The sequence below is a fragment of the Aulonocara sp. 'chitande type north' Nkhata Bay genome, linkage group LG15 (genome assembly GCF_057382095.1).
Source record: "Aulonocara sp. 'chitande type north' Nkhata Bay isolate Kocher_YH1m ecotype deep benthic linkage group LG15, A_spYH_male_GT1.1, whole genome shotgun sequence".
In the NCBI taxonomy this organism is placed as follows: Eukaryota; Metazoa; Chordata; class Actinopteri; order Cichliformes; family Cichlidae; genus Aulonocara; species Aulonocara sp. 'chitande type north' Nkhata Bay.
In genome coordinates this window covers 14,831,467-14,845,576 of record NC_141358.1, presented here as the reverse complement: position 1 = coordinate 14,845,576, position 14,110 = coordinate 14,831,467, and the positions used below count along the sequence as shown (strand labels likewise).

The window sequence follows — 14,110 nt, the reverse complement described above, 5'->3', positions numbered from 1 at the left end:
TCTGTTGCCCAGTCTTTGGCATTTTTCTAGTGTGTTTTATTCACAAACGAACCAGACGAAACTTGTGTTATTCATTCCTCAATTTCCCTCTACGTGGTTTCCATGCAGGTTTCCCCAGGCACAGGAGTATGCTCCTGCCTGCCTGGGCCTGTTGTCTCTCATCCCTCCAGTGATGGCAGAGGAGGCCAGTGGGGAGTGACAGATGCCCTTGGGAGACAGGCTTCACGGTCAAAGTCCCTTCCTATCAGCTCAACCTGATTTTCTTGACTTTTAGTTGAATTCTGTTTTTAATTTCACAAAATCCACTCTAGAAAGACAGGGTTTTTAAGCAATAAGTGTCTAGATATAATCTGTAACTGTGCCACATACTTGTAACCAAATCTCCCCCCCCACTCCCCGAATCCATGCAGCTATACGCTCTGGTGGAAAGCCACTTTTGTGTAGTAGATGTCATGATACTTTGCCAATTATCTGTCCTCGACAGAGAGAAGCAAGTATAGGGATGGACAGGCAAGGTCAGCGGTACACCGTTTAGCTGACCATAGATACCGGATTAGACATTGTGCCTGCAGCCTGGCTGTCATCCTGCTGCGCAAACTGTGTCATCTCTCAAAGACAATTTCCCTAATGTATTCTATCTGACAGATGACCCATCTTTGTGATATCACTTATTCGCCCGCAAAAATAGGGACTTCAGCTAGCATGAAGGCATGCTCCTTATGAAATGGCATTGCCTTTAGGGTACTTACACCCCATATACCCATGTCACTGTATCACAGATATGTCATTTTTCACAAAGTATGTGGCTGATGTCTGTGTGCGTGTGGATCAGGTGTCTTATCTTTGGAGGTTAAACAAAGGCCTAATTAAACATGCAAATAATAAATTCAGTTCTTTATTCTATTCTTTATTCTACTTTTTCAAACCCTCAGTGAGATCTTTTTATGAGGATTTGAGATGCAGGTACTTCAAATACAACCTTGGAAACCAGCCTGTAACGTGTGTTAGAGAAAAGTAATTCAGCAGCTGGTGTATTGCTGCTGTTAGTTCTTTGTTTTCTTCATTTACTGAAGCTTTAATATGTCAAATGTCTACCATGGAAGGAGCTTCCTCCATTAAGTGTCATCAGTTGTCTTTCATGCTTCCAGCTACAGAGTGAGTTCTTTAATAGCTCTAATGAAGTGCGGAATTACTTGTGGATTGGCACTATGACTAAATAACTTTGTGAACATGCTAAACAATTAGCAGCAGGTGGAACAAGTTAAAATTCAAAAGCAAAATTTTTCAGAAACACAGATCTTACTCTTGTAGAGGACCTAGAGCCCTGCCTGTAACCCATGTTTATACAGCTGTCATTTATAGATGTAACCTAAATACATTGCATGCAGACAATTATTAAGTTATTGTTTGGAAAAAGAGGAAGGACGTATTTGCTGCGTGCATGTGTTTTAGTGCAGAATCAAGAACTGTTCATGCAGATAAGGTGTGAATGATATAATCTGTCACACGAAACCAGAAACAATAAATCAAATGAAATCTTTGTTAGAACTTTTTGGCCTGCTCTCATTTATTGATAGCATTACAAAGGCATGTTCAAGGGGTAAGACTTGGTTTAGCCTCATCTGCATGTAAAATGTTTTGCATGTCAGATTGTTGTTGTTGTTGCTGATGGCTGATTTCAGGCTCTGTGCATCTGGTTACCACCATGTCACCATAATGACAAAAGTATTTGCTGGTATATCTTGAAACACAAATGTGCTTGAGTTGAAATCCCATTCTTAATCATAGGGTTCAATGTGATGTGGGCCCACCCTTTGCAGCTAAAACTGCTTCAACTCATTTTGACCATTCATACAGAGGTTCCACTCCAAGCTCGCTCATCCATGTCTTTATAGACATTGCTTTATGCACTGGTCATGCTGGACCATCCCCAAACTTTTTCAACAAATTTGGGAGCTTGAAATTGTCCAACATGTCTTGATGTGCTTAAGCATTATTTCACTGGTACTAAGGGAGCAAGCCCAACTCCTAAAAAACATAACTCCATGCTATAATCCCCCCCACCCCCCAAACTTCTCACTTGGCAGAATGCAGTCAGACAAGTACCGTTCTCCTGGTAACCGCCAAACCCAGACTTGTCCCTCAGATTGCCAGACGGAGAAACGAGATTCGTCTCTCCAGAGTCTCCTTGAAGGGTGCGTGTGTAGTGTAGTCCACACAGATCCATGTGCTGATCACTATATGGCATTTACAATACTCAGACCAGCGTACTCACAAATGCTGAAATTGAAACAAACCTTTAAGAGTTTAGCACTCATTTGTTATCTTAAACTTTTGCTAAGAGGCTTTGGAATGCATCAAATGTCCTTATAAAGATGGCCAAAAATAAACATCCTCCTACACACAGAGCAGAGCAGGCAGCAGTCACTGTAGAGGAAACACTGGTAACTGAGAAGAAAAAAAGGAGAACTACTCATCTGATGAACTTCAAACAATGTGCTTTACCTGCAAAGTTTGAATACAATGAACACCGATGGACAAACAAAGACTGGTGTTCAGTTTTTTCACACAAGTCTTGTTTTGGGTTCCACCTGTTATTTAAGTGACACAATGAACAGATTTAAAACTTTTATTTCAGGGACTTTTATTTGCTTGGGTAAAATTAGTCTTGAATCATAGAGTTGGGATAAATTGGCAATTAAGAAGGCTTTCAGTTCTATTTGAGTTTATTTTAATTAGTGTGTCTTGAAGACTTCCTTGAAGATGCAGCTCCTGGCTTTTAGCAACTGCTCGCCACCTTGTGTTTGGAAACACTGAACTCGTTCCCAAGACCCAGAGGCAAAGTAAAACTAAAGGTTTTGCTTTTCTCTTCGTTGAAGCCCTAATATTTCAGGCTGTTTTACATTAAAAAGCAGAGTGAGTTGTCTCGGGCAAAGAAGAAGCAGCAGAAGGAGAAGCTTGCCACATAAATTTCAGTGGGAAAAATTGCAGCACAATATTACGTTGCCCACTCCAGTCTAGAAGCAGTTTTGCTCCTCAGGCAGTTTATCAGTTTAGTCATTTTTCCGTTTGACTCCTTTAACCTCCCGTTTGTTTCTGCTCCGTCAAATTTCTTGACCAATTCTGTTAAACAATTTCATTTGGAAAAAAATGGTTTAGTTCATCTTAAAGATGGAGATTTTCCATTTTTGTCACTAGTCATGACAAAAAAAAATTAGATTGATTTCGTAATTCCCTCTTTGTACACCTCTTTTTATTAAACCTGTAGCCCTTGTGTGTGTAAACTCACACAGTAGTGGGAACAAGAAATGTGAGCTTCCCGTTTTAACCAAATGAACACAAACACTTTTGCACTTTCTGTCTTCTCTCTAAGCTACCATGTGTATAGAAATTGTCATTTGAGCTTCTTCGTCGTCTTCGTCTTCATTATTCCTGCTGAACTTCAACCAGACGTCTTGCATCCATCTGTATCTGGCAGCGCGCAGTAAACTAGAGCTTTTAACGCATGTGTGAAAATCATTGACTTGCCTGTGTGCTACATATGAGGAAGGACATTATTCCTGACCCCATTCTCCTGATATTATCTGAGGCACTGGTGTGGAAAAATCCTCTATCTTTATATCCTGAAATTTGCTTCTCCACAGACAGGAAGAGCTCAGTCACTCTGTACCCTAGAGCCTAACTGACGCAACATTTGCAATACACAGACCTGTAAATTGTCAGACCCTCCTCAAACTACAAGGCTCACAAGTAGACTACTGCAGTCCAGCTGGATTTTTTTCCCCTCCTTGATGCTCCGTTTATGTGCAAAGCTTGCTGGAGTGTGTTTAATGTGGAGAGGAAGCTTCATGTGTTCTCCTGCAGTGCTACTGTTGCCAGCCCTTATCTTACATGAACCATGTTTCCTTCATTGTTGCAGCTCCCTGTGTATTCTGACAACAATCAGAGGTGAATGTAGTGAAATAGCCCTGATGCTCTGTATAGAGGCCTGACAACGTAAATCAGAAAGAGATCCACTGCTATAGCCGCTGACGAGCACTGGACATTGTTAGACAGATCACACTTGACAGGTAGAAACATTGTATTACATGGAAACAGTAGCGAGTCTCATTAAGCTCATAGTAAAGGCCTATTTAACAATCATGGTGGTTTATAATTATAATCTGTAAGGCTTCATGATTTTTGTTTTATTTAGTTATATTTTCTTTATTGAATTGAGTTTGGTTTCAGTTAGTTTCCAGAGTGGAATTGCTCATTTTAGACTAGGTTTGGTTGGTTGTAAGCTCTCCAGCTAGTTGTGGATCTAATCTGGGGTTTTCTCCTATTTGGGTGTACATGGAAAACCTCCCAGGTGACCCTACTACCTCAACTAGCTCCTTTCGACACAGAGCAGCAGCGGCTCAATTCCAAGCTTCTCACCTTATCTCTATGGTGAATCCTAGCCATGCTACAGAGAAACCCAATTTCTGCTGCTTGTATTTTTGACCTCGGTCCCTTAGTCATCGGTCTTTTAGTCAGTCTTAGAACCATAGTTGGAATGGAGGTTAACTAGTAAATTTACATTTTGGCACGGCTCTGCTTTACGATGATAGACTGGTACAGCGCTCGCATTACTGCTCACACCACCTCGTGCTCCACCTTCATTTCACTCTTCGATCTGTTCTCAGTAGACTGTGCAAAGTTGTTTGACTTGTGTTAGCTTTACCTGCCACAGTTTACACTCAACTTTATTTTTGGCACGAGCCCCACACTACAGTGGCTAACATTGGCCTAACGCATGTGCAATCAAACAAAAAAAAAAAAAAAAAAAGGTCCATCTGTTGTGTTGACGCCTTAGGGAAATAAAGGAGCAGCCTGAGTTTTTGCATGTTTCTTCTGTTTGAACAGCAGCATCTCGTCTCACCATCTCAGACACGTCATCATTCACACATGGTAGTTAGTTTTGCATTTGATTTTAATTTTTGTGGTTGGAAAATGCATTCTAGGTGCATTATTGCAGCCTTCAGTGAGCAACACAGTATTACATGTTTCAATATGATGGTTGAAAACAAAGAAATTATATATATATTTGATTTTAAAAAACAAAAAAACAAAACGGGTATGGCATTGGATTTTTATTTTTAAAACTTTAATGCAAGTAAAACCACAGCAGTTTTAATTTCCCTTTTCTTTGTGGTGTGCTGTTGCACATGGTGGCTACATCGCCTGTGAAGGTTGTGGTGCTTACTGCTATGTAGAGCGATATGACCAAAAAATATTTATCACGGTATACATTTGAAAATTTGCGATAACGATATAACTGACGATATAATTGACACTAGACAAAATACTTTACAACTCCACAACTTTATTAGTGCAAAAAACAACAACAACCCATCAATGTATTTTCACTTAAACAAGCAGCTGTTTTATTATGTGCAGTAACGCTATATAAAAATTTAACAGTGCAAATGCAAATTCCTTGCTGACAGTTTAACCAAAAGGCATTTCCAGTGGAAATTGGCCGACATACCCTCAGCATAACCATGTATAATATCCACAAAACTTAAAAAGAGGTTATACACACACACACACACACACACACACAAAATACGGTAATATTATGTTGAAGCACAGTACGTATCACTCCGTGAGGCTGCTGCCTACGATAGCTGTAATGCTCCGACAATCCATCAAGCGGTGCGCGTTTTACCCATATTCTATTGCGATATTTCATTTTCTTATTGTTGCCCAACATTATACCGGTATAATCGTGAACTGTATGATAGGGCCCAGCCCTACTGCTATGAACACGAAATTGTTTCGATTGGCATAATTGAACAATAAGTGGGTGATCATTTATCCAGTGTTTCCATAACTATTTCACATTATTTATTTTAATTGAATCAGATTTCTTTGTAAATGTACTTTGTCACAATGTCTAAATGTCACTGGCTGTGGCATCTGGCATTAAAGTTGTAAACTGAGATAATGAGTCATATCTGCATAACATTTTGTGGGATCATGATGAGACTGGTTCTGTGGGTAGATGAGACCTGGGTGTACCTGTGTGCAGCAGTGTGCCCTGCTTGATGTTTCTGTACTTGTTCCACAGAACTGCAGCTTGCAGCTATATTTTGCTTAGTCTTATTTATATCAGTTTGACGGTGAACAAAGGCCCGGTTCCCTTCAGACGTACATGGATTCCTTACGTGGTTTCACTGAGGAGGGAAGAATTATTTATGGACATGCAAATAAGGCTCAGCTCTGTAACAGGATGTAGACCTAACGTTCTGCTTATCCAAATGAAAATGTTATTTCTGTCGGGGCGTTCCCATACCAACAACAATGTTGTCTGTCTGACACATATCCTGATGATTATTTTAGATTTTGCTGTGTTGTTGTTGTTGTTGTTGTTGTTTTTGTTTTTATTACTAAAAATAAAGTTCACCACCCCCCCAAAATAACATTTTTATACTAAATGTTTGTGTCTGTATCATAATTTAGACCTTTTTGGGGAAATAAATGCATAGTCTGATTTCATACACTGCATAAAATAACATTTTCATCATTAAAGCGGCATTTGAAAGTCATCCTTTTATTTGTAATGGGGCTGTTCCTCTTCTTTGCTCTGCCAGGTCCATAGAGAAAGTGACTGTGCTACCATTTCCTGAAACTCACTTCTCTTTCCTCATTTCCAAACCACAGACCAACAGTTTATTGTTTACCTTCAGCTCAGATGAATATGCATGTTCGGTGATGACTAATCCGGCACAGCGAAACTCATAAAAATCCACTGTATATGATGTAATCATCTAAGGCACCTCTGCCATGGTCTTAGACCCATTGGGCACATTAACAGAACAGTGTAAATGTTTATAGAGCCCATTTAGGAGGTAGATACGTGTGAATAAACCTGCTGATCCAGGTAGGGAGAGTATGCAAATCAGGCTGATAGCTGATAGTTTATCACAGTGGAGGAATAGTTATGGCAAGAGGAACAAGAAACAAGGGATACAGTCTCTGTTTTTCAACCAGAGGTAGAACTACAGACAGAGACAAAGTGGATTTCACTAATAGAGACACCTTGGCACTCCCTCTGTTGTTGCTGTGTTGGTAAAATAAAACACCTGGCTTAAACAAACCGTTTTTGATTCCTGTGTGTATTTATTTCTCAGCTTAATACCTTTAAATCCTTAACAGTTTACAGTGAGCGCTGATGTGTCTGGAAGCAGACCAGGAATTTCAGATGGATTGAAAACATTCATTTTTCCGCTTGGTCGTTCCAAATTGGAGTGCCTGAATGGAAAAACTTTCTGAAGATACGGTTTATGATTGTTTGGCTTTTTTGATTTTTTTAAAAAAATGGTTTATAAAAAAAAAAAAAAAAAAAAAAAAAAAGGCTGAGCTTACAACTTTGGCATATATAATTACTTATTGAGGTTTCTATGTGATACTTCAGGGGAGTGATGACAGTATGAATGGGTGTGCAGGATGTGTGTTAGGCTCTAGTCACACAGGCCTGGAGACTAGTTGGTGTCCAGTTGACAACAATTGGTCGTTAAAGAAAAATATGCATTTCATGACTGGTATTAATAGTTGCTTAACTATACCGTGCTCCATGGAAATTCTGCTTGCAATTGCTTTGGTTGCTAGCAGATTACCTGAGTTGCCACAGTTTGAGTGGAAGACAGCTACTTGCCTGCAACAAGTTGGAGACTCCTTTCAGAATTGCAGAAAAAAAAACTGGGCCTTCATCAATTTCAATATTTTGTTTGTTTTTTGTTCTTATTTATTCCCCCGTTTGTCCTACAGAAATGACAAATTAATCTTAATTGATCTTAATTTCCCGGGTTTTGCTTCTTTCAGCTGTTCATCACAGTGTTGAAAAATAACTTGCACAAAACATTTGGTACAACAAATAAGTAACAGCCACTGATGGAGAGAAGAGAAGTAAGAAAGTCTGAGGAGGTCCGAATAACTTGAAATAAAAGAGAACCTTTTGCGAGGCAGATAAGCCATGGCATAGAGCTGGGCGATATAAGATTTTTTTTTTTTTTCATATCACGATATGTTTTTTCATTTCAGGCGATAACGATATATATCACGATATAAGCCAAATAACTATATTTGTAAGATTTAAATGTGCCGTTGCTCACAAGTAAAATGTGAAATAATCAGCAGCTTGTTTTGATTTAAATATTTATTTCCCATAATAAGTTCAACAGGGTAGATGTACTTAAGGAACATGAGACTTTTTCAGATAAATAAAGGCAAATATTGCAAACTACACAAAAAGCAGCTGCTAAAGCACAATAAATCTTAGTTTGTTAGTTTGTTTTACAGAAGATCAGACAAAATTGACTAACTTTTGTCAATATCAAATAAACTGAGAACTAAAAGGAAATTCTCAAGCTCTCCTTGTTGTATAGCTGAGCTTTTCAAACAGTTTTAACAGTTACTTTAGTCTGACAAAAGCCGAATGACGAATTAGCGCTTCCAGTCAGAGATTGAGCTGCACCGCTTTATTGTATTTCCAGACTTGCTTTCGGCACAATTTAAAGTGCACGCTACTCTGTTTTTTGTCAGACTTGAAATAGTCGAAATACCTTCACACTACGGAACTTCTATGGCTCTTCTGTTCGACAATCTCTCCGGCATTGGAACCATCATCTGTTTTCTCTTCGGTAACCTTCGGTCACGCTCGGTAAATTTTTCTCTAGTCGGCACACTCATTTCCTCCATTACCGCTGGCTGCTTCCCAAACAAATACACATGTGCGGCACGTAACAAGTCACGTGACGTGACGCTGCGGCTGTGATTGGTTCGGCTCTGCGCTACTTAATTTGGATTGGCTGTTTTTGTTAAGAGGACAAGAGAGATGAGGCCCATCGCAATAGTTTAACTTTTCTATCGAGGAAAAGTTATTTCGCAATACATATCGTTATCATATCGCCCAACTCTACCATGGCATAATAATGCATCTTGCAGTGTAACATCACTTTAAGATGTTACACTGCAGAAAGACAGGAGGTTTAGTGAAAACTAATGTAAATACAAACTTTGTTTCCATTAAAGCTCCAAAGGTTTGAAGAGTAGTACTTGCACAGCGTGTTTTTCATTAAAGTGCATGTGTCTTTTTGTTTGGTCTCACAGTAACAGAATGGGGTGATGATGTGCGGCCGATCTCCGAGGAAGAAGCCATGGTCATCGTCAACCACCAATCAACAGGAGATGTGTGCACACTCATGATGTGCCTGCAAGACAAGGGAACGGTAAGAAAGGACAGGGATGTGTTGCTTTCTTGTCACCTCCCCTTGGGGGAAAGTGTGCAACACTGTTAAGGATGCACTGTCAACATCTTTACACAAAAAGCAGTGCGGACGTTTGGACCTGCGGGCTCTTCCTGTGAGAACAAACATCACCCTGAAAAGCCTTTTGGCTAAAATTATGTTAATTTGGAAACATAATTCTTGTCTCAATTCATCCTTAAGCATTTCACATTAATGTGGCTGTTGACTTTGTGCATCATGCCAGTTTTGAACGTTTCACCTCTGTTGTAGTAACTGAGGAAAGCGAGGACACACAGTGGTGTGCAGTGGGACACCACTTTAATAAACAAATAAATAAAAAACATGTTCTATTTATTAATTTATTTATTCATTGAAATGATTGCTGTGAGTCTGATTCGAACACAAATACAGGAGTCGGCCACTTTGAACAGCCCTTTTGATTACTGCATTAGAGAACTCCAGCTGTGAAGTGATCAAAATGACATTATATGAACACATAAAACAGCTAAAGTTGGATTTTTAAAAAAATATTGTTAAAATGAATGCTGCAGGAAGCTCATACTATACACTCGTGCTGCCTGCTTAAGGCTTTCTTTGTGACTTCGTGAAATAATAATAGTAAGTAAGTTACTCCACGCTCACCTTTACCTGACATGTTTTACCGTAGCAAGCCAAAGTTGGTTTAATAGATTTATATGAGGAAAAACAAATGCCAGTTACCGGTAGTTGCAACATTTCGATTCCGCCAGGTAACAGGATATCTTCCCTTTTTTTGTCCCCTCCCTCAATGTTTTCACTTCTTTGCTTATGTTGAGGCTGCTGGCTTGTGGCAAGGTGGATGGTTAGTTTTATTTTTAGGCACTTTTCCTCTGTTAGCATCTTTAAAATGTGTTTGTTAAGTTGGGTGAAAGTGATTATAACAATAGATCTAATCTGATAGTTCAGTCATTTTTGTTGTGAATCCCCCTGCGATTTAATTTTGGAACTTTGTGTTTTAACTCGCTGTGAGGAGCTTCCATGATAACATGATTTGGTATGTGGCTGTGAGGTGCGCAGTCAACAACTGCTGCCAGAATGGCATAAATTATGGCACCAAGATGTGAACTCTCCTAACCCTGCAACTATTTACTTGTTTGTGTGTTGCCAAACAGACCAGTGGACATGCTTGAGGCTAACCAGCTGGTCACCGATCAGAACAGAGGATGCTGAAAATGAGTGGATGTTGCTTGACTTGTAAATTAGTCATCAGGAACACCCCCAATTTTACCTGTCTAGTCCGCTGCTAACGTCACAATAAAAATTGTTTTTGACCGCTACAGGAAATTTTCCCTATAAATTCTTAGTGATGTTTAGTGAATTCCAGCGTTAAGTGTTTTCAAACTACTGTTGTACTGTGTTAATAGATTCATGCTTTGAGTTTTCATAGCACTAAGGGGAATGTGTTTATTATCTCCTTGAGAAAGAGCAATAGTGATGGGAGTGTGCAGATGCTGGCTCTCTTGCATTTTTCCACACCGATCACTGTAAACATACAGGGAAGTGTAATGTCAGTGCACATGCACACCTATTCCTCCAGGAGTAATAACTAACCTCAGTCAACATGTGTTTAGTTAAATGTATGTCATGCCTGCGTTCTTATAGGACTCCTGTTAATTGGCTAGCACTATAAAAATCAATGCAGAGGGCAGTGTTGTTGTTTTCCCTTTTTTATTTTTTTTTTGCCGAGAGCTGGCATTGGATCGGGGCAGCCGAGCTACACTGCACAAACATGATGACATGATTCGCCTCAACAACCGCATCCCGGCCCACTTTATCCGCTTAGCACTGAAAGGACAGTAAGCCAAAGCCACATGGGTGCAGGTCACGAGGGCAGAAATACTCAGAGGGGCAGCATCAGTTTGTGCTGTTCACGTAAACTCTGCTTATTTAATTTCTTTTTTTGTTTTTTATTTAAATGATTATTGAATTTTTTCTTTCTTGCAGGTGGTACGAAAAATGATGTGGCTGATGGACCACGTGTTTAAATACACCAACTTTGGCCTAGTGTCCTTGATCCATGGGGACTTCTTCATTAGACAGGTAAGTAGCCCAAAATCTGGAGGTCTTACTTTTATCTTTACTTTTGACTTTAATATGTTTTTTTTCTTTTCTTTGGTTGTTGTCAGCATTAACACAGTCTGCTTCACATTCTTAGCCTATTTTTTTTTTTTTTAATTGGCATATTAGCCTCAAAGCTTGCAGAAACACTTTTTTGCCAAAGGATAAAAGTCTGTTTTTCCACACTTGTCAACACCTTGTTTTCTTCCCCTGAAATTCTGAGAGTTCAAACCACAGAGCTTTGAAGTCGCAACCCATCTCATTAAACCCCAGTTACTAGAAGCCTGTTATTTCTGCGCTGTCCACAAGTGAAGCTGCTATCCATCTGCTTGTTCCAGCTGGACAGCAGATATGTTAGCAGGCTTTCCTGCAGCCATGGTGTCCCGAGAAGGGGAAAATGTCAGCAGAGAGTGGTGTGGGAGGCCTGCTGAGCCCCTCTGGGTCAGACTGGGCTCTTTTGTTGTGGGGGCAGCTGAAGCAGAGCTCTGACAGGACTACACACACATCCTACAGGGCTCTGACTGGCCAGGGAATTCTTGGAATATCATGCAAGTTTGAGAGGTTAATTTTAGGCAAGATTTGTGCTAAACTCATTAGTGTCAGTGATACACTTACACAAAACCAAGGGGACATCTATTAGATATCAACTACAACAGCACAGCACATCTATATTGTGGCAATTTCCAAGTTTTACCAAAAAATGGGACGTGAGCATCTTGATATCACAATGATGAAAACCACGAGAGAGGACGGGCTACACAAATGCAAAAGCTTAAGTACACACAGAGAGGCATGCGACAGCAAAGAAGAAGGGGCAAGACTGCAAAATAATCGCAAATATAAAAAGAGGTGTACATCTAGTGAACGTAGATTAGTCATGAAACATAATGTAGTGATCTGCAATAGTATTATTTAGTTGCATTATTTCTGACTAAAAATAAGCTTTTAAAAAGGTTTTTCTAAAGACAAAGCAGATTTTTCATGATAGGCATTCAGTCATGAAATTGAAGCCATATATTCATATTCATCACCCAGACTATCGTACCCCTGTGTCCCAGAGTACACAGGATGTAATAAACATTTATCGGGTTACATAAACATTTGTTGCCTTGGATGTTAGAAATCAGCACGTTTAACTTCACTGAGTAAATAAAGCCGGTGAACCTAAACGGCACTAGCTTCCAACTGGACAAAATCTCGGAGGTCATGACTTAATATTAAACAGAAGCGCTGCTGAGGGGCTGTCTGTGTTGATCCACATTTGTTTTGTTGAATGAGAAGGCTCCCACGCTCCTCACGCTTATCATGCTGTTGTTGCACTTTCTGAGCTGAGCAGAAATGCCCTGACAAGAGGGAATTAAATTTTTTAGGTCATGGAAATGCATTGCCGTGGAATTTCACATGAGCCACCGTGCCGAGGGTGAAGCAACCCGAGCCTGCTAACAGCCAGCTGGACAGGCCGTAGTAGGAAGTCTGAGCGGGCTCAGTCATTTCTGCCGCCCTCGTCTCTCTCTGAAGTCCCCTCTGGCATTCCTGCGCGTGCATTCTTGACATCCTTCCTCAGAATCTTTCACACATCCACACAGTGCAGCAAGCAGCTGCCCCGGCCACCCTGAGCATCTGCTGTCCACCCAGGCTGCCAGACGTGTCTCAGACATTGTTATGCAAAACACAATCCACCATTCCTTAAAGTAGGGGTGGGCGATATAAACGATATAAATTTGGCCAACGATAGAGATTTTGACTATATCGCTCTATCGCGATAGCGCATGTTGACGATGTCATCAAGCTGCGCCTGTCTTGGTCGAAAGCATCACAGCGGCTAAAACCATTATCATCTGCAAATTATGGTGGGCGACAGTCACAGCAAAGAGATGAAGCACTTTTGAAATATGGGGAAAGCCAAAAACTGCGCTTCCTCCACTTCCGTAACATCGATTCATTAGTGTTGAATTCTCTTGCAGCTGTTCTTGTCCCGTGTTGTTGCAGTATATTAATAACTAACCTTGTATTGTGGATGCATAATCTCAGTTGTTCTCCTGACTGAAGTTTGGCCCGTGTATAGCATCCTGCTATGTGATTGCATTTGTCCCTGACCACCAGAACCCCCCACGTTAACTTTTATCGAGTGGGAAAAAAGTTGGCGTTCATCCTCCAGCTTCACTGTGCTAATGTTATGCTAACATAGCTGTGTCGCTAGCAATCATGTAGCACAACATTATATACCAGGTAGTCCAACTTCAGTAACCCTGCAAACGCCACTGCTGTTTAGTCTTCTGTCTTCATTTATATTGGAAGTGGTAGCAGAGCTGTACGTTTTAATTAGTTTCAAAAATCTCTGTCAGAACATGGTATGAAATGTTTAGGTGTAAACTAGCGAGCTAACTTCCTGTTAACTTCTAACTCCGTTAAATTTAATAAATTATGTTTTCATGGATGCCTGGATGTTAAACTTAATTGTTACACCCGATAAAGCAGCAACGCTGATGATTTAATTAAAGATGAAAGAATTTAGATCGTTTTTAACTCTTAGTGTTTGTTTGACTTTGGGACCTGAAGAGGACTGAGTTTTGGACACAGATTACTCCGCGAAGCAACTCACTACGGCAGCCATAATGCTCTGACAATCCATCAAACAGTGCAGCTTACCAAAGTTGTACTAAAACATTTTTTAACAGATTTCTGCACGCCCAAATCGGTTCGAGGTCAGTAAGCACAACCAGAATTCATACATAAGGCAC

General features: G+C 40.1%; 1 protein-coding gene across 2 annotated transcripts in view; it reads left to right on the top strand.

Moving 5' to 3' along the window:
* Nucleotides 1–14,110, top strand: part of lpgat1 (lysophosphatidylglycerol acyltransferase 1) — a 65,750-nt gene that overhangs the window by 17,918 nt on the left and 33,722 nt on the right. For both annotated transcript variants that reach the window (XR_015125072.1, XM_086264489.1), the window contains exons 3-4: nucleotides 9,136–9,254; nucleotides 11,256–11,351. Coding sequence is in view for 1 of the 2 variants with exons in the window: in XM_086264489.1 (XP_086120615.1) it covers nucleotides 9,136–9,254; nucleotides 11,256–11,351 (215 nt within the window). In the remaining variant the exon portion in view is untranslated. The remainder of the gene's footprint in view (nucleotides 1–9,135; nucleotides 9,255–11,255; nucleotides 11,352–14,110) is intronic.